Source organism: Prosopis cineraria, unplaced genomic scaffold (genome assembly GCF_029017545.1).
Source record: "Prosopis cineraria cultivar Desert tree isolate PC_DT_omini unplaced genomic scaffold, ASM2901754v1 PC1, whole genome shotgun sequence".
In the NCBI taxonomy this organism is placed as follows: Eukaryota; Viridiplantae; Streptophyta; class Magnoliopsida; order Fabales; family Fabaceae; genus Prosopis; species Prosopis cineraria.
The window spans coordinates 41,631,941-41,652,812 of record NW_026555332.1 but is presented as its reverse complement, the minus strand read 5'-3'; the positions used below and the strand labels follow the sequence as shown (position 1 = coordinate 41,652,812).

The window sequence follows — 20,872 nt, the reverse complement described above, 5'->3', positions numbered from 1 at the left end:
GAAATGGATGCCTGTGGTAATTAACTAATTATCATGACTAGAGGATCGAACAAAAAGTTTCTGGGCACTATTGGATTTAAAACCCCACTCAGACTTGTAAACTCAGGCCCTTTTTTTTTTTTTTTGCCAAAACTCAGGCCCTTAGAACACGCAATTTTTTCCTCTGAATAAACAAACCGCGTTCTCCAAGTAGGAAGCGCGTAAACCTCCGTCAAAGTGGCGACCGCAGAAAAAGGGGACAATAACAGTACAGTAAATTCTATTAGGTAAGCATAATAAACACTTCAGGTAAATCTTAAATCTTGTATATTCGTAAAACCTGATGTTTTTTTCAGCTAATTTTGCTATCCCTGAGGACTTTGATCAAGTTAGGGAAGTGGGGAAAAGAAAATAACATGCCACTGTTCTTTGTTTGATGATGTCATGGGAAATAATCATAATCAGCTTTACTTTATTAAGATCAGCAACTAAGAGAGACACGGCCTTCATCTCGCCTCAAAGTTCCAAATCACCAACAGCCCTGAGGGGAAGAGGTGCTAACTCCAAATAGTCAAAATCATCTGTTATACCAATCTGCATTAAGATTTAAGGTGCAAGGCATGAGACATGAGAAAAGGAAAAGTGGGTAAGCAACCAAACTGGCCTCAAGGATGGCTATGTTCTAGCTACGATATGTATCAGGATATTGATCTCAATCTCATTCTCAAGTAACTACGGCAGCCAAAAGAAATCCATTGCATAGTGTCAAAGGCTAACAACTTAACGGAGGGTTTAAGCACCAAGAATTGCAAACGGAGGCATAAAAAACTGACCTCCTTATACATGTTTTCAAGCTGCTCCTTGGCCTGGGGGAAGTTGTTTGAACACCATTGCTTCAGGGTGAAAATGTTGTCTGCACATATTTTTTTAGCCACCATGATTCAGAGCACAACTGAGACTGACATTTCGTGAAACCAGACCTCCTCCCTGAGTAAACCCAATTCACTTTGGGGGGGGGGGGGAGGAAAAAGGGGGAAAAAAAACACAAAGCAGAACCTGTCCATCTGTTGGCTGCTGCATGGGCAACTTCAATTGCTTCCTCTTCAAATATCGATATTAGATCATCAGTGATCAACACGAAAACCATCACAAGTTATAAGGATTAACTTCTAAATGTTTACAATTAAAGCAACAAATGAACAATTCTTAACTCATTGCTTCAATGGCAGCTGGATCATTGTCTGCATACTTCCCCAACTCTTCCTGAAAATATCAAATATTAGCTTATTGTGGTCATGGATTTCATTAAATTATGATCATACTTAATGCAGTGTGAGCAAATAAACTGCAAATCAACCTTCAACTCATTATGCTTCAGCTCAATGGCTTTAAGATCTGCTAAGGCCTCCTCTCGCTCGTCCTGGTGAAGATACAATGGACACTCTAGTAGTGGAGCGACAGGCAAATGATACTCTAGCAAGGGATGATTAATCATAACTCACAGATTCCTCTCGTCCCTCCTTTAGCCCCTCACATTGATTAGCAAGCTCAACGTACCGCTTCTTGTTGCTTTTTAGTTCAGATTCAAGTTTGTGGTGAACATTCCTAAGCTATACAAAATTTTTTTAATGTTGTAATCAAGTTACAGCCAAATAATCTGGAGAGTAGTAACCAAGTTATTAACCAAAAATAAACAGCATAATGTCGCTTCGTCATCAGAGCTTCACCTGATTTCCTGCACAGCTTGGAAGACTCCAAAAGTATACCTGACAGCCAAAATATGAGATCAATCACGTCAAAGTAATCCGTGAGAGTAATCTATCCGAGTGTCAAAGACAATTTAAAATTTCCGTTCGTCAAGTGTTGTGAGTGGGACAAGCATCTGATGGCCCTAACTATAATAAAACAAAGGACCGAGCGAATTGGGTGGGTGAAAAAAGAAAACTACGTTATTGAGCCTCCATTTGTAGATGTTAACTTACAGAAGTTCCTATCTTATCTTTTGAAACAAGGTCATCGTCCACTAAACTTTGGATGACATCCTTCACGGACTGAGTGATGACACCTTTCTTGGGACCTAACTTCTCAAGCTCCTTAAGCTACAAATAACCAATATATATATATATATATATATATAAAATTAGTCATTTGATAATAACAAACAAAAAATGCAGTAGTGAATGAAATGAGGCTCGCAACTAGAAAGTTACACGGGAAACTAACCAGGAAGAAGTCTTGTGACTCGTAAAAGATTTGGAGCATCTTCTCACGCTTCTCTTCCAATGAAAGACCTCTTTTCTTCGACTGCACCGTAAGCAAAAACGAATCAATCCATCGCAAGACCAAAAAAATGACAAACAATCGATCAGTCATAAGGAAAACAGAAACACCTTGCCAGAAGAAAGCATCATTTTCTCAAACATGCGAGAGAGCCACAATTACAATCGTAAAATCACCAATTGAACACGCAAGAAAACAATTTGGTATTCCATATACCAATTTTTCTTTTGGTAGCTAATTCGGCATTTTTACGAACTCCCATTAGAATGAATCCAGATATTCAATGAAGAAAACGAAAAAGGAACAAAATGAGAAAAGGGCGCTCAAGATTCAACTCCTGAACAAACCAAATTCCCAATGATTTCAAATATATGATATCAAATCCTGCTAAAGAAAAAAGCTACTGGGAAACGATAAGATCAGTCAGAGGGGGGGGGAAGCTACAGATAGGGATGATTGAAGACTGGGATAACGAAAATAACAAATAAAATTCCGATTTAGGGAGAAATGAAGTCACCATTGCGACGGTGGTCAGCGAGCAGCGAACCGACGGTCGGCGGTGGAGGTGGAATGTTGAAGAGTTAAGAATTGAAGGAAGATTCCAGAAGCGCGGTTTCCGTGCGGCAGTCAATTTCTCTTTGGCGGGAAAAGGAGTACTTTTAGGGTTTGTTTGACAGTATAGTATGATGGAACGAAAATGAACGATGGAATAGAATATGGTGAGGTGGGAAAGAGCAAAATAAAATAAAATATTTTATTATTTTTATTTGAGAGTTTCATTAAAAAAATAAATAATTTTATTTAATTATTATATAAGAATAACAATAAAATTAATAGATTTGAATAAGATGTAATTATATTTTTTAAAAACTTTGAAGCAAGAGGGAGTGAAAGAGTGACAGGAAGGAAGAAAGATAAAGATAATTTTATAAAAATATTATTTATATCATATCAATTCATTTCTTAAAAAAATGAGCTTAAGATGGTGAGGGATGGCTTGAAAAGTCATCCCAAGCCATTTCATTTTCTTTTAAATTTTTTTTTAAATAATGATATAAGCTTTCTAATCATCATATTCCATTTTATTTTATTTTAAAAAAACTCTTAAACATTATCTTAGTATTAGTATTAATACTAAAGTTAAGTGTTAGCAAGGACTAGGACAACTGAGAGATTTGAAAACTTGTTAGTGTTCAATTTTTTTTGATATTCAATATATTCTCTATTAAATCAAAGTAAATATTTTTTCAAGGTTTATAATATAAAATATTTTTGACTGATATTAGATAATTTTTTAATTGTACCTGCTTTATTTATTATTTGTTTAGAAAATTCATTAAAATTTTAATTATTATTATTATTAAAATATTTATATAGGGCATTCAATCAGCATATGATTAAAAAGATAGAATTTTAAAAAAAATAAATTTCAACTAATTTTCTTTAGAACAAAGAAAGAGTTATCAATATTCTTTCATTCAAGCGAAACTCCCCAGTATCTAAAAGTCAATGATTCCAAGTGATTTAGATGGAATCTTTAGTTTAAAAGGGTAGAATTTCTTTTAAGTGGAATCAAGTTTTTGCTGGTATAATCTCTCAATGTCATTCATCTTGTATATCATTCTCATGACTGAAATTGACATATCCTGGATTTGATCAAGTTTGATCGCTCTTCTCTCTCTTCCATGTGAAATTATAAACCCCAAGCAATATTTCAATCTACTCTACATATTTTATTTGAATTAATAGTTAAGCGTTTTTCGTTAATCTATTTAATGTTTGCCTTACATCATATGAAGACTGTACATTATACTCCTCGAATGGCTAAATACCTTATTTGCTTGTTTGAAAACCCTAAGAACATTCTTGACTTGCTCGTGACTTGTGTGTTGTTCTAACTTCTGAATCTTGAAGGCGTCGAGGAAAAATTATATTGAAAAGCCTGACTAATTCAGCATCAACTCTACAGTCAACACAGACAAATAGAATTTCGAACTAAATCTGCTTTAAAGCTCCCTTGAATAATGTGAATTTAATTTGACGCATGATCACAAGAAAATGACAATGGCAAAGAATATTAGCATTTAATAATTTATATTTAGCCTATTAATCATTAATCACTTGGAATAAGACGGCAAACCAAACAGAAACATGTATTGATTATAAACTTGCAAGGGTCTAGTCACATGATTGCGAAGATTAATGAATAATGAATACATAAACAGAAGAACAAGACAACGAGAAGAAGAATGGTAGAGGTTACGGCATCGCCGATACTTATTCAAAACCCAACTAACCCATCGTTGCTTGGAACAGAAAATTGTTAGTAAAAATTAAATGGCTTTGGCTTTGCTTGACCATTCTAAATCGAAGGTCACTCTGTCATGTTTAATCAAATTTCATCTCTACTCCCTTTCATAGGTTGTTTTGACACAATAGACCTATTCTATCTTTTAGAAGGCACTCTATATATAAAACTGGATGGAATATACATATAATCTTTCTAGTTCCTTATACAAGTTTAGTGTTTCAGACATTTTTAACACAAAATAAAAAAAAAAGTTGTTAAATTACTTTATTTATTCAAAAACTTCCCAATACACCAATTATTGATACAGTTATTAATTAAAGGGAATATGCCTTACTCAAGTAGAAAATTATTAAAAATATTATAGAAGTAAAAATAAAATATAATTGCCTATTTATACTAAACACCTTATAATTTGGGATCAATTTTTATTTTAGAATGCCATCATACAGGGTGGAGCAGACAGCAGTGAGTTATATATAAGCCTGAAAAGCTGAATAAGACCTACTAATTAACATCTTAGCTAATTGGTTGTCTGACATTCCTAGGATAACTTGTTCTAGTTTGCTTCTCTTTTTAATATAGCCAGTTGCCAATTAATATAACCATTTTTGTGATAATCAAATTGCAGAATCACCAAGTAGGTGATTCAGCACCAATTAGTGCAAGCTGACTTCCCCTTTTCCTATTCTCCAGCTTTGCTGATTTCACCATCCATCTTATTATCTTTTTGTGGTAATTAAATTAAATCCTTCTCATCTATGAAAACTCTGCTATCCACATTTAATAAAGATTAATGATCTCACTATATGTCCACTTTTTTATGGGGCTGAGGCTGCCATAACCACCTAGACATCAACTTGATAAGATAGGTTTCATTTTATTTTGACTTTGCATAACAATAGCACTTGATAAGATATGAAATCTTCTTAAACCAGACAAGGCTCTTTTTTCATTCAGACATGACAATGTCGATCAGATTCATCTCCTTGATGATGATGCTTCATCTTGTTCTTATGGTTCCAATTCTCGGACAGCAACAGACAGGTTAGCCCTCCCAGCGATAACATGTAGTGCTGCATTTAAAAGATTCATGTTGCCTTTTTTTCTGCAACTTCTCGTAATGAATTTATCACATGCAATATTTTACTCAAGGGTTGTCCTCGATCCTTGCCCTTGTTCATTTTATGTTTGAGTTTTTCTATTCATACCAAATAATTAAAACCTTGTTTTTCTGAGGCTAATTTGATTTAACTCTCTGATCAGGCTTCATCAGTATTGATTGTGGAGGTCCAGAGAATTTTGAGTATACAGATGATAGCGATCAAATAAAGTACAGCGCAGATGGAGCCTACATACAAACAGGGATCAACAAAAACATATCAGTTGAATACTCATATCCAAACAATCCCAATCTACCATTACCAATGTCAGATCTCAGAAGTTTTCCTCGGGGAAACAAAAATTGTTACACCTTAAGAACTGGAAGAAGAGGAAGCTTACATTTGATAAGGGCCTATTTTTTGTATGGAAATTATGATGGAAAAAACAGGCTTCCAGAATTTGATCTCTATATCGGTGTCAATTTCTGGTCCTCTGTGACTTTCAAGAATGCTTCAGAGCAAGTTATACTGGAAATTATCAGCATGGCAGAATCAGAGGTGACGAATGTTTGTCTTGTGAACAAGGGACTGGGAATTCCTTTTATCTCAGCATTAGAACTAAGACCACTCAATAGCTCTATTTATAATACAGAATTTGGAGCATCTGCTTCACTGTTACTTTTCAAAAGATGGGACCTTGGAGAAACTGATGGTAGTGGTAGATATGAAGATGACATGTATGACAGAATTTGGCACCCATATGACTCATCTTCCTGGGATTCTGTCAGCACTTCTCATGCTATAAATGGCAATAAAAATGGTTATAGAGCTCCATCTGAAGTGATGAGAACTGCTGCCAGACCCAAGAATTTTAGTGTTCCTTTAGAATTCTCTTGGACACCAAATGATCCAAATTTAAAATTCTATGTCTACTTGTATTTTGCTGAGGTGAAACAGCTTGAGATTAACGAACTAAGGAAATTCAGGATATCCTGGAATGGACATTCATTGTTTGGACCCTTGGTCCCAAGCTACTTAGTTTCAACCACAGCGTCAAATTTGAAGCCCTTGATGGGAAATGAACATCGACTTTCTCTTCATAGAACTGAAGATTCAACCCTTCCACCCATCCTTAATGCAGTTGAGATATTTGAAGTCAGAATGCTGGATGCTTTTCCAACACTTGAGAAAGATGGTATGATTTGTTTTTCTTGACTTGAAATTTCAGTTGCAACGCAAATGTTTTGTTGTATAACCTACCGTTCATTCCTGAATAAGAAAACACAGTAAATGCTATGATGGGTATCAAAAATGCATATGGAATTCAAAGAAACTGGCAGGGTGATCCGTGTGAGCCAAAGAACTACACTTGGGAAGGCTTAACATGCAACTATAGCAGTTCACATCCTCCACGAATTGTATCTCTGTGAGTATATATTTATGTTGTCCCATTCTAGGAATTCTGATTTCATAGAGAGGTACAACCTTTATTTGATTCAAATTTTAGAAGGGAGAGACTTATTTTGATAGGAATCTGAGCTCAAGCAGTTTGACTGGGGTGATTGCTTCTGCCATCTGCAACCTCTTGTCACTTGAAGCATTGTAAGTAGAAGTTTAACTGATCTTGATCATCTCACCATCATGCCTCTGACATAAGGTAGCTTTTTTCTCGTTGTACATGCTATCACTGAAAGAACCTTTTTTACCTCAGGGATTTATCGAACAACAGCTTATCTGGATCAATTCCGAAGTTTCTGGTTGAAATGAGGTCTCTTAAAATTTTGTAAGTCCTAACATTTCGGTGGTACATGCACATGGCCCTTTTAAAGCATGGGGTTGAAGAAAAAAATAAATTATTTGTAGGAATTTGAAAGGCAACCAACTATCAGGTTTTGTCCCTACAGCTCTTCTGAAGAAATCAAGGGCAGGATTGCTTAAACTGAGGTACGCCTCGCTAATTGCTATTAAAGATCTAGAGAAGTTTACTTTCTTTTATTTTCCCTGAAGCTAACAGAAATCACTGAAGAGAGAGTGAGGCTGTAAGTGTGAAGCATCTAAAGCTGCAAAGAGATATCATCAAAACCAATTAAGACATGATATATATGACCTGAAACAGACTTCATTTTTTTCACAATTTTCAGTGTGGATGCCCAGAATCTTTGTGGCTCAGATAAGTGCGAGAAGAAGCTAAATGTATTTGTTCCCATAGTTGCTACTATATCATCGCTTCTAGTTTTGCTGATTGCTTTTATTATAATCAGGAAAGTTAGAAGAATTATGCAATCAGGTACTGCTTTATTTGCTGGAAAGATAACTCCTAACATCTGATTTCTAAGCTAAATAGGGTCTCTAGATATATATATATATATATATAGTCTCATGTTAGTATTCCTTTTGAACCTAAGATAAGGAGACTAGTAATCCCGACAAAGAAGGAACACTTGTGGCATCAAAGAAGTGGCAATATAGTTATGCAGATGTATGGGGCATCACCAGCAACTTTAAAATTATCATTGGGAAGGGGGGATTTGGGATTGTGTACCGTGGTCAGATGAAAGATGGGAGCCAAGTAGCAGTAAAGATTCTTTCTCCATCATCATCTCAAGGGCCAAGGGAATTTCAGACGGAGGTAAACATTAATTTCTTGTGTTATGATTCGGACTTGACTTTCCAGAAAATGGAAGTGCTTTTTAACACAAGACAGAACCATCAACAGAAAATCATCCTGGCTTGCAGGCTGAGCTTTTGATGACAGTCCATCACAAAAATTTGGTTGCCTTCATTGGTTATTGCGATGATGGAAGAAAAATGGCACTCATATATGAGTATATGGCAAATGGAAATCTCAAAAACTATCTTTCAGGTACACTCTACTTTTTGTTTTATTTCTACCTTTATGACATCAACTACTGAAAAGACCATCCTTTGGTTACATATGCAGCAAGAAATTCACGTTGCTTGAGTTGGGGAAGGAGACTTCAGATAGCAATTGACGCTGCACAGGGTAAGAGTGTGTGTGTGTGTGTGTGTGTAATCTTCATTCGGGAGGAAGCCAATAGCTCCCTTGTACGTTCAATATTTGATGATTATGATGTTTTTTTGACTCGTAGGATTGGAGTATTTACATCATGGATGCAAGCCACCTATAATACATAGAGATGTGAAGACGGCCAATATTCTTCTAGGTGAAAAGTTGGAAGCTAAGATAGCAGATTTTGGCCTCTCCAAAGTATTTGAGAATGAAACTAGAGGCGTAGGATCTTCAATGAGTGCAAGTGATCAAGGAAATGCAGAGCCTACTGTTATGGGCACCAAAGGGTACCTTGATCCAGAGTAAACCTTTAATCTTCATTTGGGCTCATTTTCATTCTCTGATGGTTATGCCAATTGTCACCAGCAATGTTGTTGTTTGTTTGTTCAGATACTACAAATCAAGGAGGTTGAACGAGAAAAGTGACATCTATAGCTTTGGAATTGTTCTGTTGGAGCTAATTACAGGTCAATCTGTTGTATTAAAGGGAAAGGAATCAGTTCACATACTTGACTGGTTAAGACCTGAGCTTCGAAGAGGAGATTTGAGCAAAATTGTAGATCCAAAGCTGCAAGGTAAATACAATGCATGTTCTGTGTGGAAGGCTTTAGGAGTAGCAATGGCATGTACTGCACCAGCCTCTATTCATAGACCTACAATGAGTTGTGTGTTATCTGAGCTAAAAAAGTGTTTTGAAACGGAAGTGCCTAGTCAGAGTGAAACATATACGCTACCAGCTCAAATTTATGGGGACTTGCATTGTTTGTCTGAGACATATTCCTTGGATGATGAATCTATCACCTATCCTTTTCCAAGATAGTGAAAATAAGTGTACATATTAAAACCATTCGGATGTATTCGGCTCAAGTGTACAAATTCTTAACGAAAGCACAAGACGAATAACTATGAACTGTGAGCAACCCTTGAAGTGCCACATTCCTGCGAGCTAATCACACTCATGAACTCAGTCACGGGTCACTTGTAATTGCAAGACTTTTATGAGCTGTATCATTCAATCAATAACTCATCCATGACTAATAGGTTGATTAAATTAAGCAGGTGAAACTGCAACACAGGTTTTGGACTTTGTTCTTCTTGGTATTCCTTTGTTATTAAATAACTGAATGTTTGAAGTCATCCACTAATTGTAAAAGGACAAGGACTCTATTTCAGTAATACTGTCTCTATATGATAATCATTTCTTTAGAATACACTTGTTCTTATCAATCGCCCATAATCTCTTCAATCAAGGTTCAGATAGACATTGAACTGTCATAACTACATATGACTAATCAGAACCTTCTCAATGCAATTCATATACTTAAGAAGAATTCCAATTCATGGAATCTAACAAGTACTTCAAATGAATTACTTCATCATCATTTCTTTAGAATATACCTGTTAGTCAATCATTGCTTTGATTAGAGAGATTTTGTAACACTAAATTTTTAAATCAAGTTTTCCTTTCAAAAAGGTACTTAATTCCAAATGCGATCTTTCAAATACTTTCCATGAAAGTCAACCATGGTAATAAGAGGAAAGGTCTACTTTTCAAAACAGTATCATGGTAATTAAAAGTTTTCTCTGATGGAAAGAACAAAGGTAGTATTTCAAAAACCTTACAATAATAGAAAAGAAACTACCATGATAATTAAGATTCAAACAATCTTAATAAAAACTTATGATTGTAGAAAAGGATTTCTCTTACAATAAAAAGAGATCTCAAAGTCAACTACCATGGTAAAAAGGGATTTACCATAGTAAAATATACCTACCATAATAATTTAGGAAGAAAATAAGTTAAATAATTTCATACCAAATGGGATCCCATTGAAAACAGCCCTTTTAAATCATAAAAGAAGTTACCAAACTCATTTAGTATAAAAGCATAGTTCCCAAGGACTAAAATTGTCTAAAACAAGTTTAGAAGAGAATAAAAATATCAAAATGACCATTTTGTAAATCAAAAAAAGAATAGGGGCAAATCTATCTAGGCACATAATGCACTATAGCACATGACATAAAAGATATTCCCCCCATGCCATGCACTGAAGCCAACAACACATGTGTCGCAATGCTCAGTACCTAATAGCAATTTGACAATATGAATAATGACAGTGAAACTTAAATAGGCATAACTTTCTCTAAAAATATCCAAATTAAGTTATTTAAGTAATTATATGAAGCTTATTAAATAATTTAGTTACTGACTTTAGTTTGGAATAAAATTTCTCTGCATGAGAATTTTATCTATGAAAACCCATAATAGGTCCAAAATACAATTTCCAAATACTTATAACATCTCAAATTAAACTCAAAGCCAATAATCATTGTGTAGGACACTTGACTACATCCCATACATTCTAAACAACAAATTTAAGCTCACACAAATATTCAAACAATCTAAATTCTCAATATTAAGTATCAGTCGTCCAATACAATTAATATAAAAAACCAACATAAATGAACATACATTAATCTTTTACTTTAAACATATTGTAAGTCATTTAAACACTTCAAAATATGAACATCAAAACTAACTCATAACAATCAAATATGAGTTTGAACAAAAGTAGAGATTCAAATGCTCGTTTACACAATTTATATCCAACAATTGGCAAAATACATAACCCATATGAAAAGAGGCCTAACTAAATATACTGGTGTCCATACACACCAAATTACAACTCTGGTGCTTCTCCAACTTGACTCTTCCCTATGAAAAGGTTAACCACTAGAAATGAGATAAGGTCCCATTAACTAATATCAAGATGTTATAATGCATGCAATGCAACAAATCATATTGCTCAATGGGATATATAAAACATTTTCAACTACAAATTAACCAAACAACCTAACAAGAAAATGCATGACTGCACTTTATTTCTCTCCATACACTATGCCTGAAATCCAACCCACTCAAGCCAAAGGTACGTTAGTTCAAGATATTAGCTACTCATTAAGTCCAATGAACGCATACCATATGATAGGTAATCTTATAACAAAAACCCCTACCTTTGAAACCCAACAAGTCATACGAATTGTGTGTGTGTGTGTGTCCAAATAAGAAAAATGTCTCCAAACAATTCTCATGCTTCTAAACACGATGTTTTATAATGCATACAATTATATGTATAATTTCATCCTACTTGGCAATAACTTTCCAAACAAAAATATATGTTTCCAAACACAATATTTGCCATATAGCATTTATCTTCAACAAAACATGCACACAGTCTATCACAAGGCAAACATCATAACAAATTGGTAATGTTACCTTTGCCTTAAGCAAGTAAATTTCTTCATATTTGTGAATTATCACCTCTAACGGTGCCATGCAACACCATGATCTACACACAATACAATATTAATTGTATCATTAACACAACGCTAATTATCACTAATACAAGTGCTTACACACTAATTACACCCTAATCCTAAGATTAGGTTTATTAATCTAATTAACCTAAAGCTATCACACTCATTTAGAAAACCTTAAACATAGTCATAATCATCACCATTACACTAATTAATCACTTATTTAGTCTTTACATTCTCAAATCATCCCTAAAATCACCCAACAACGTCTAAGCTTTCGGACATAATCATCCTACCATGCTTATCATCATCAAAACAAACATATAATTTGAACCCAAGGGTTGGGTGTCCCTAAAAAGGAGGACTTAACCTTAAATGCTCATTAACAAAGCTAGAAAAAAGGAGTAGATCGACATGTTTACCTGTAGAGTGTAGAAATGGAAGTAACCCTCGATCACAGTCCGATCCTCAATTAAGTCCTTAACCCAATTAAATACTTAAATACTCTTAGTTCCTCAATTAATTTTTTCAGTGATGTTGCAAATTTCAGGTTGAATTTTCCCTATCCAATTGTCCTTTTCCTTCACTTTCAGGAAGAATAGGGACCCAGGACTTCATTAAACCCTTGACTCCAGATGTAGAGATTGCTCCGCATATGATGAGAAATCTGATTAACTGGAAATATATACTTTAGCTGGGTGGTAAGACTAATCTTAATCAAGTTGTTGTCGTATAATAAGACCTTGTTTTGTTTACATTTGACATTCAATTGTTAGTTTGATTGGGTGCATCTAAATTATCAATCAGATTGACTCTGTAATGATAAGATTTTGACAATGTTTCAAATGTAAATTATGTCAGGAAAGTGGCGCTGCCTAGGTGACCACTGTGTCTTTGAAATTTGATACTGTGTCTTTGAAATTTGATACACGAGCCGTCTAGAAGCAGGATACCACAAAACTAACTTTGCTACCTAGATGTTTTCAAGTACTTTCTATAACTTGATTGGGATTGTCAATTTCTACTTTATTAGTATTATCCGTTGGCCGAAACATTATCAACTTTATTCTGATTTCTTTAATCATCTCAAACGTTTTATAATTCAAGGTTTAATAATAAAAATGGTTTGTGCTATCACTCGAAAGCAATTAAATCAATATAAAATATAAATTTTGTAATTGATTGTATTATTTATTGATTATAAACAGTGCAGCTCTTTTTGAGTTTGATTGTGATTTTTTTATTCTTTCAACTTTTTTATATTTACTAAGCTTCCACAATTTTCTCAAAATATCTCAGTGGGATTTAAATATTAAAAAAAGTTAGATTCTTCTAAAAATTTTAAGCTTATTATTTATGTTTTTTGAGAAGGAGGATATATACCAAAATCTTCAAACATGGCGACATTATAAAATTAATAAAATACGACGCAGAATTCCCCTTATTCCACTTCCTTGCGATATTTCGTGGGCTGATCACCACATCTCATCATTCTCGTGGAAAACGAGCTCCTTCTACCATAGATGTTAATTAGCATTCTTCAAAGCATGCCTTAACATTTTACATATACATGTGCAGACAAATTACTGTCCCCCATTAACAGTTTGATGTTCCTGGGAAACAATAAATCCAAGTCACTTTTAAGCTAAATAGCTGTCAAAAGATGACACTACTCACATTGGTCTTTATTATTTGTCTGTTGATCAATTAGATAAACTTAATTAATTATAGGGTTTGCTCCGATGATCACAATACACTCCTCGCATATGCATCTTTCACTTTTTTTCTTATGATTGATAAAGTACGATTAAGCTAACATGCGGAGGCCGCTAATGGAGTCTAAAAACGTTTATATGCCTCGTAAGTAAATATAAACTTTATAAATTACCATTACGCATATTGTTCTGTCATAAATATAAACTTTCATTCTGCTATCATTCCAGCACCTGAGTAGTTGTCATTCGGATCTTTTACATTTATAAAAATCAGATGTATATAACCAGCTAATATATTCAAAAAGAGATAAGTACAGAAGAAATACTGATATAAGATATCTGAATCTCATAAAGTAGGCCTACTTTGTATGCACTTAAATAGAGGAACATCATTTCACATGTAGTAACGCAAGTCTGAATTTTGCAATATATATGTGGGCATCTTTTCTAATTCGCTCATCAAACCCGAAGAAACTTTCAACACAACTGACTTGAAAGAAGCCAACAAAAGTTTGCCGATCGACTAGCTAGCTACGTTCACATTCATGAAAGCATGAGTGCCGAGAGCCCCGTGCTGTTATATAAGCAAACTAATAACTACTACAAATAGGAAGATACAGTGTTTGAACATCTCAAACAATATTATGAATTAGAAATAGAACTCGATCGTCACTAAAATTTACTCGCTTACAATAATACTCTTTTTTTCCATTTTCTTCGGAATGTACATTTAATGTTGGAAACACCAGTTTTACGCTGTTGAGTACCTAGTAAACTAAACGCATCCCCTTTAATTTGGGTAATCTGGCTATTAATTTGGGAAGCAGTCGTCGTTGATGAGGCATTGGTCATAATAAGCAAAGCCATCGAAGAGATCATCATCACACACAAAATCACTCATACTTGCATCATCTTGATCATCACGCTCAAATCCAACCCACTTGGCATGACGGTTCTTTTCTGCTAAGCAACCTGAAGAAGATGAAACTCCCAAAGAACATGGCATCCCACAGCTGTCACTCATCATGAAACGGCTGTCAACATCTGAAACTTGAGGTTTCAGAGGTTTTTGTCCTAAAATTGGAGCTTTATTTTGCTCCAACTCCTGAACACAAGGCTCAAAATACTCTGACTCCTTGTGACCTTGCAAAAAGGCATCGCCTTGAGGTGTTTGAGGGGGAAAAATGACAAGGGTACATAACTAGCACTATTGCTCTCGCGAATATTGCTGACGGTGCCATTACAACTGTTTGCTGCAAAAAACTTCTTCTTCAATTTTGTGTTCCAGTGGTTTTTCACATCGTTGTCCGTTCTTCCAGGCAACTGAGCAGCTATAAGAGACCACCTGGATGTCAAAAAAACGGAACATATTCACATAATAAATCGCTATTATTGTAGCAAGAAACGTAAAGTACGTGCTATGGTTTTGCCTGCTTCCGAGGGCAGCATAGAGAGTGCAGATAATTTTGTCTTCGTCGTCAGTGAAACCTCCAAGCCTTATATGAGGCCTGAGATAGTTGAGCCATCTCAGACGACAGCTCTTCCCGCAACGCTTAAGACCTATAAAAAAGCAGTGAAAGGATAATATCAGAAAAGATGGTATCATCTCATGGAGATCGGTGGGGGACAAAGAATAGACACGTGATCAGTGAAGTACCAGCTTTTTTGGGGAGAGCGATCCAATTTCCACCGGTGCCATGTTTGTGGAGGTAGCTCTTGAGGGTGGCGTCTTCTTCAGGAGACCATGGTCCTCTTTTCACGTTTGCTTTGTCGCAACACGGAGCTCTTCCCATGGCTACTGACTGAAACTGAACTGAATGTGATGAACAACCAGAGAGAGAGAGAGAGAGTGATGAGGGAGAGAGAGAGAGGTGGGAATATATAAAACGCTAATGGGGTGGAAGCTTGACTTCGTCTGACTGACTGACTGACAATAATAGCCCGTTTCTTTTCGTTTTTTTTTTAATTGTTTAATGTGAATAGGAAGAAAAAGCAAAGGGACGAGAGAACCAGTCAATGCACTGGGAGCGTTCACACAACGTCTGATTTCATACATGCATACATACATACATGTGTGTGTGCGTATAATTCCTTTGTAGTTGCGGCAAGTATCATCCATCACCCATGTGAAAGTCAGTATCATGGCGCACGTATATAACGCGGCCTTGCCATTGGGGGGAAGAAAGCAGTTTCTCATTACTGTCGTCTTTAAGCTAAGCATTTTCGTTTTCACGTTTAATGTAAAAGAAACTAAACACCACGTTCCTTTGTTGCTGATTAAGGAATTAGCTACATGGGAGGGCCGGAAACCATGATAAGGAAAAGAGTTAAATGAGAAGCACAAGATGTGCTTTGAGAAGAAGAAATTTGGAAATAGTATTGGAGGCTTTAAAAATTATGGAGCCATTATATTCGGGAACGAACACGTTCACGGGTACACAAATTAAAGAGGTCCAACGGCAGAGGAATGAGTTGGTCCAAAAAGAAAAAGAAAACGGTACAGGAACGAGGGTGGTTTTTTCTGACACAACAAAATAAAAAGAGCAAGACTTGGACAGTGAACACGCGAAGTTTGAGTCCGCACTCTGTACTGTTCTGCTTCAGGGTTACTGACTGTGGGCCCAATGTTGGACTAAGTTCTTTTCTAGTAGAATAAAATTCCAAATTATCATATACTACTCCCGTCTCATTTTTAAAATATTTTAAAAATGATTTAGTATTTTAAAATATTAGATATCTTGTTAAAAAATTATTAATAATACTCTCTTCGTTTAAAAATTTAAGACATTTTAAACTAAATTTTATCTCCAAAAAGTAGTTATTTATTTTTAAACTAACCCTATTTTTTTATATTTATTCCTATTAAACACTCTACAATAAATATGAAATCATTATCAATAAAGGTACTTTTAAAAAAAAGACAATAATTACATCTTAAAAGACTAAAAATATCTTACATTTTTTAACATTCAATCTCTCAAAAAATACCTTATATTTTTGAACGGATGGAGTAATTATTTTAACATTAAATTTTATTATTTTAAATAAATTTTCCTCACTCTCTTAATAATAAGGGATATTTTAAAAAATTATAAAAAATTTTACAATTGTAAATTGTATTTAATGAATATATATAATTTTAAAAAAAAAATTGTCTTGTTTAAGTTACTAAGGCAGGAGGAGTATTATCTATTTTAAATATGTCCACATTACGATGTGCACCATTTTATTGTACCACATTGTTTGGGATGGATTAGTATGTATTATAAAATGATTTACAGGATAAATCACTTGTTCTCCCGTTAAATTTATGATTCATGAGGTGATTAGCTATGCTTTTAACATGTAATTATAGTATGACTCCTGTATATTGCACAGAACCTGAAAAATAAGTAACATTGTTTATATCCCATGAAAATTACAATTTATTAAAAATTTTATATTGCATACAGTGATAAAAAAATGAAATAAGTATGTTAATACATTATAAAAATTATGAATCATTTTAATTTTATTGTATATTCCCGAAGGCATAGTGTTAATAAAAAATAGTGAATGGAAGAAAAAAAAAAATTCCCTCGTCAAACTAGACTAGCAGGAGCTAGTAAAACAAAAGAAAACTCAAGTTTGTTAGGAATCAATAGGACATATCCTCGTTATAGTCAGACAAAATAAGCACCTCACAACTAATAAGAATATTTTTAAGAAAAACAAAATTCCTGTTAAAATCATGAGCTATCTTTACTAAAAAGTCTGCACAGGTCATCTGTTCAGCAGGAGCATATAAAAGTTTATATCCTTCATGAGAACACAAAGTTGCTTGAACCTCAAAAATGTCTTCCAAAAAAAGATAGGTTTGATTAACGCCTCTATAAATGTAGTTTACAGCATCCATGGAATCTGTAAAAATTTGACAAGGAAAGAATGCGGTGCTCCTCACGAATAAAATAATTACAAACGCTTCCTTGTGTATCATGCATGAAATCAAAAATAAGTGTTACTATTTTATACATTCCAGTGAGAAAAGGAGCTTTTGAAATGATTTAAAAATGAACCAATCTTCTCCCTCCCTTCCTCGCTCATACCTAAACCGATCGAACGGTCAATATTAGGAAAGGGAGGTACTAGGTACAAACACTAATGATATGTTGGAGTGATGACAAGTGTATAATTCGCCCCAAGAAATTGGTTTATAGAACGTAGTTGAATTAGGTTATAGTTAGAACAAAACAATAAATCAAACATTATAACTTAAACCCCTTTGCTGGGTTTGAGGAGAGAGAGGTAAGGAGAAAGGATTTTAATGATAATTGATCTGGTTCAATTAGAAGGATTTTTCAATGTTTTTTAATTTGTAATAAAATTCCCACTTTAACCCTAAATCGTATATTTGATTAATCGTTACCAGTTCTCCTGCAATTTCTAATTACTCGAGAGCTATATGTTATATTTTTTTTCCCCCTAAATCTACAAATAAAATTCACTCTTGATAAATCATAAACAATACAATTCATTTTTCACACTTCCGGCAAGGCATATGACTCAAGCTATATTTAGGCATATGACTCAAGCTATATTTTATTGGGTCTTCTCTTTTTGCTATTAAGTTAAACAAAAGATTAAAACATTATATTCTTCTACTTCAAACATATTATGATGAATAATGTGACTGACAGATCATTGTAATTCTAAATTTAAGCCAATCACCGTAGAACCAAACCGAAGCTTCTTTTTTTTGGGGGGGGGGGGAACCGAAGCATATTTTTATATAGACTAATTCATGATTTTTTTTTTTTTTTGGGTAAAGAATTTATGAAATGAACCACTTTCTTTAAGGTGCAATGACTGCTTTCTTTTCTAAAGCACTATGATTTTTAATCGGGCCTAATCAAGGCCCAGAATGAAGTAATAGGAACTAAAAGGCCCACGTAGTATAAACTTATCCTCTATTTCAGGCCCCAGAAACCAGCAAATCAATATGTAAAGAAAAGTTCAAAGGTTGCCCAAATAAGGAATTTTTTTTTTTTTTTTTGTAGACAAAGGGCAATCAAACATTTTAAAAAATCTTAAAAAAATCAGAATAAGATTTGTCCAGAACCGAGGGAGCTTGGTTTAGCTGATCAACTAAACTGAATCAGCTTATTTTAAAACTTTGAATTCAAATTATAAGTTATACAGTCATATTTTTGATTAAATAAATATGTCTCATGCAACAGGAACTTGGATTAGTTTAGGTAAAAAGTAATAAAATTTTAGGTTTTTCGAGATATCATGGTGAAAAAAATAAAATAAAATAATTGTCAAGAATATAGTATATCACATAGAATGAGTAAGTTGGGGATAGCATCATCGGTGGCATCCCAGAGCACGAGAAAGTGGTTTTATCTTTTTGGTGCGACTCTGTCCATAGCGAAAATGTCTGGGGGGCTTTAATTTTCTCTCAACGGGTAATTTTCGATGAACCTGCACTTTTTTATCAAGATCGGTACTTCGTGTTTCTTCTTTTGTAATTTTTTTATATAGTGTTGCTTATATACATTTTTATAACACTTTTTTAATGTTGCATTGTCAGTCAATTCCATTATTTCCATCTTATCTTCGATGCCTAAACCATGATAGTCTCTTGTGATGTTGTCTTCGTGGTCTATTGTCATTTTTCTAAAACAATATTGTATCATGTTAGCCACTTGAAAATTATATTATTTTATAATCATCGTCAATCATCAATATCAATATATAGACATACAAATTTTATAGCTTCAACTGATTGATAAAAAAAAAATTGACTTATAAATTTTAGGTTAATGTTAATATAAAAATTTATCTTAATTCATTAATGAGATTTAATTTATTTTTTATTTTTTTATGTATTTTTAGTCTACTTTCAGGGTGCATTTAAATGAGATTTAATTTATTTTTTATTTTTTATATATTTTTAGTTTACTTTTATAGGAGCATTAATTCAAGAGCAGTCCCATTTTAAAAAAAAAAACTATCATTAGTTAATAGATTTTAGACTAATTTTAATATGAAAATTTTTCCTGCTTCATTAATGAGATTTAATTTATTCTTTTATTTTTAAATGTATTTTCAATTTACTTTCACGAGAGTATTTATTCAAAAGCAGTCCCATTTTTAAATTTCTCTAATTATTAGCATCAACTCTATTTGGCTATCCTTCCAAATCGCTGTACTTTTTCATGCCTTTTAAATTTTCTTGATCAATGATATTTAATTTAATTTTTTTTATTTTTATGTATTTTTAGTCTACTTTCACGAGAACATTGATCTAAAAGCAATCCAATTTTTAAATTTTCTTGATTGTTAGCATTAGCTCCATCTGATTATCCTTTTATATTTATTGTACTTTTTCATGCCTTTTAAATTTTTTTTGATCAATGAGATTTACTTTCTTTTACCATCTTTCATGTATTTTCCTGATTTACTATACTCAATATCAATCAACTCTCATCAACTATCGTTCATAAACATTATTTGTGAAAAGGAAAAGAAAAAAATAAAAAGAAGTTTAAATTTGATTTGGATCATCAATTCTTATCTCGTCGTCTTAGTGATGCAGAACGGGGAAGGAGAAGGGAGAGAGAATATAGGAAAAGGAGAACGGGATCAATAGAGAGAATAGAGAGAAGAGAAAATTCAGAAGAGATGCAAGATAATAGTAATTCTTATTCAATCAAATGTGTGTACAAATCAAATGAGTTGATGTGCTATTTATAAACCTCAACCTAACCTTAGAAATAAATGCATGAAAATCATATATATTCTAAAATTAAATAAAAAGAATACAATAACTGAAAAGATAATAATAAATGTTGAAAGATAACAATAATTCAAGTTAAAACAAAATATACGTAATTAATATGAGAGCAAAATATATTCGACCTTCAAGTCTGCAATATCTTTATAATATCTTTAATTATTTCTTTTTATTTTTCTTCCCATTATTTCTCCCTCGCTTGAAGAACTCTTGTCTAGAGAGTAAAATTGTAGATATGCTCTAGAAGTACAATAAGATCGAGAGATTTCGAGCTGTGTCACTATTTGGAAACCATTTTCAACAAATTAGACATCAATAAATGACATCAAGTGAATAGTAAATAATCTAAACACGTAGAAG

At 33.6% G+C, this 20,872-nt stretch overlaps 3 protein-coding genes across 4 annotated transcripts; 1 reads left to right on the top strand and 2 right to left on the bottom strand.

The window, feature by feature from the left end:
• Positions 1-283: 283 nt before the first annotated feature.
• LOC129291369 (meiotic nuclear division protein 1 homolog) lies at positions 284-2,938 on the bottom strand. Its single transcript, XM_054928676.1, has 10 exons — positions 2,777-2,938; positions 2,203-2,283; positions 1,962-2,078; positions 1,707-1,745; positions 1,482-1,589; positions 1,337-1,399; positions 1,191-1,242; positions 1,036-1,080; positions 813-892; positions 284-573 (listed from the first exon to the last, which is right to left on the bottom strand). Exons 1-10 carry the CDS (start codon positions 2,777-2,779, stop codon positions 496-498), a joined length of 666 nt encoding a protein of 221 aa, XP_054784651.1. The 5' UTR covers positions 2,780-2,938; the 3' UTR covers positions 284-495.
• Positions 2,939-5,453: 2,515 nt separating this feature from the next.
• Positions 5,454-9,788, top strand: LOC129307629 (probable LRR receptor-like serine/threonine-protein kinase At4g29180). Of its 2 annotated transcripts, none has more exons than XM_054948492.1 (12): positions 5,454-5,614; positions 5,834-6,865; positions 6,958-7,096; positions 7,201-7,272; positions 7,382-7,453; positions 7,534-7,614; positions 7,812-7,957; positions 8,076-8,299; positions 8,407-8,533; positions 8,612-8,674; positions 8,781-8,988; positions 9,092-9,788. In XM_054948492.1, exons 1-12 carry the CDS (start codon positions 5,530-5,532, stop codon positions 9,519-9,521), a joined length of 2,679 nt encoding a protein of 892 aa, XP_054804467.1. In that variant the 5' UTR covers positions 5,454-5,529; the 3' UTR covers positions 9,522-9,788. The 2 variants fall into 2 exon arrangements, with proteins under 2 accessions (XP_054804467.1, XP_054804459.1); XM_054948484.1 differs by having other exon boundaries at positions 5,456-5,614; positions 8,781-9,003.
• Positions 9,789-14,412: 4,624 nt separating this feature from the next.
• On the bottom strand, positions 14,413-15,608 carry LOC129293977 (transcription factor RAX3-like). Its single transcript, XM_054932145.1, has 3 exons — positions 15,392-15,608; positions 15,165-15,294; positions 14,413-15,079 (listed from the first exon to the last, which is right to left on the bottom strand). The coding sequence occupies exons 1-3, from the start codon at positions 15,525-15,527 to the stop codon at positions 14,809-14,811; spliced, it is 537 nt and encodes a 178-aa protein (XP_054788120.1). The 5' UTR covers positions 15,528-15,608; the 3' UTR covers positions 14,413-14,808.
• Between the last annotated feature and the right edge of the window lie 5,264 nt (positions 15,609-20,872).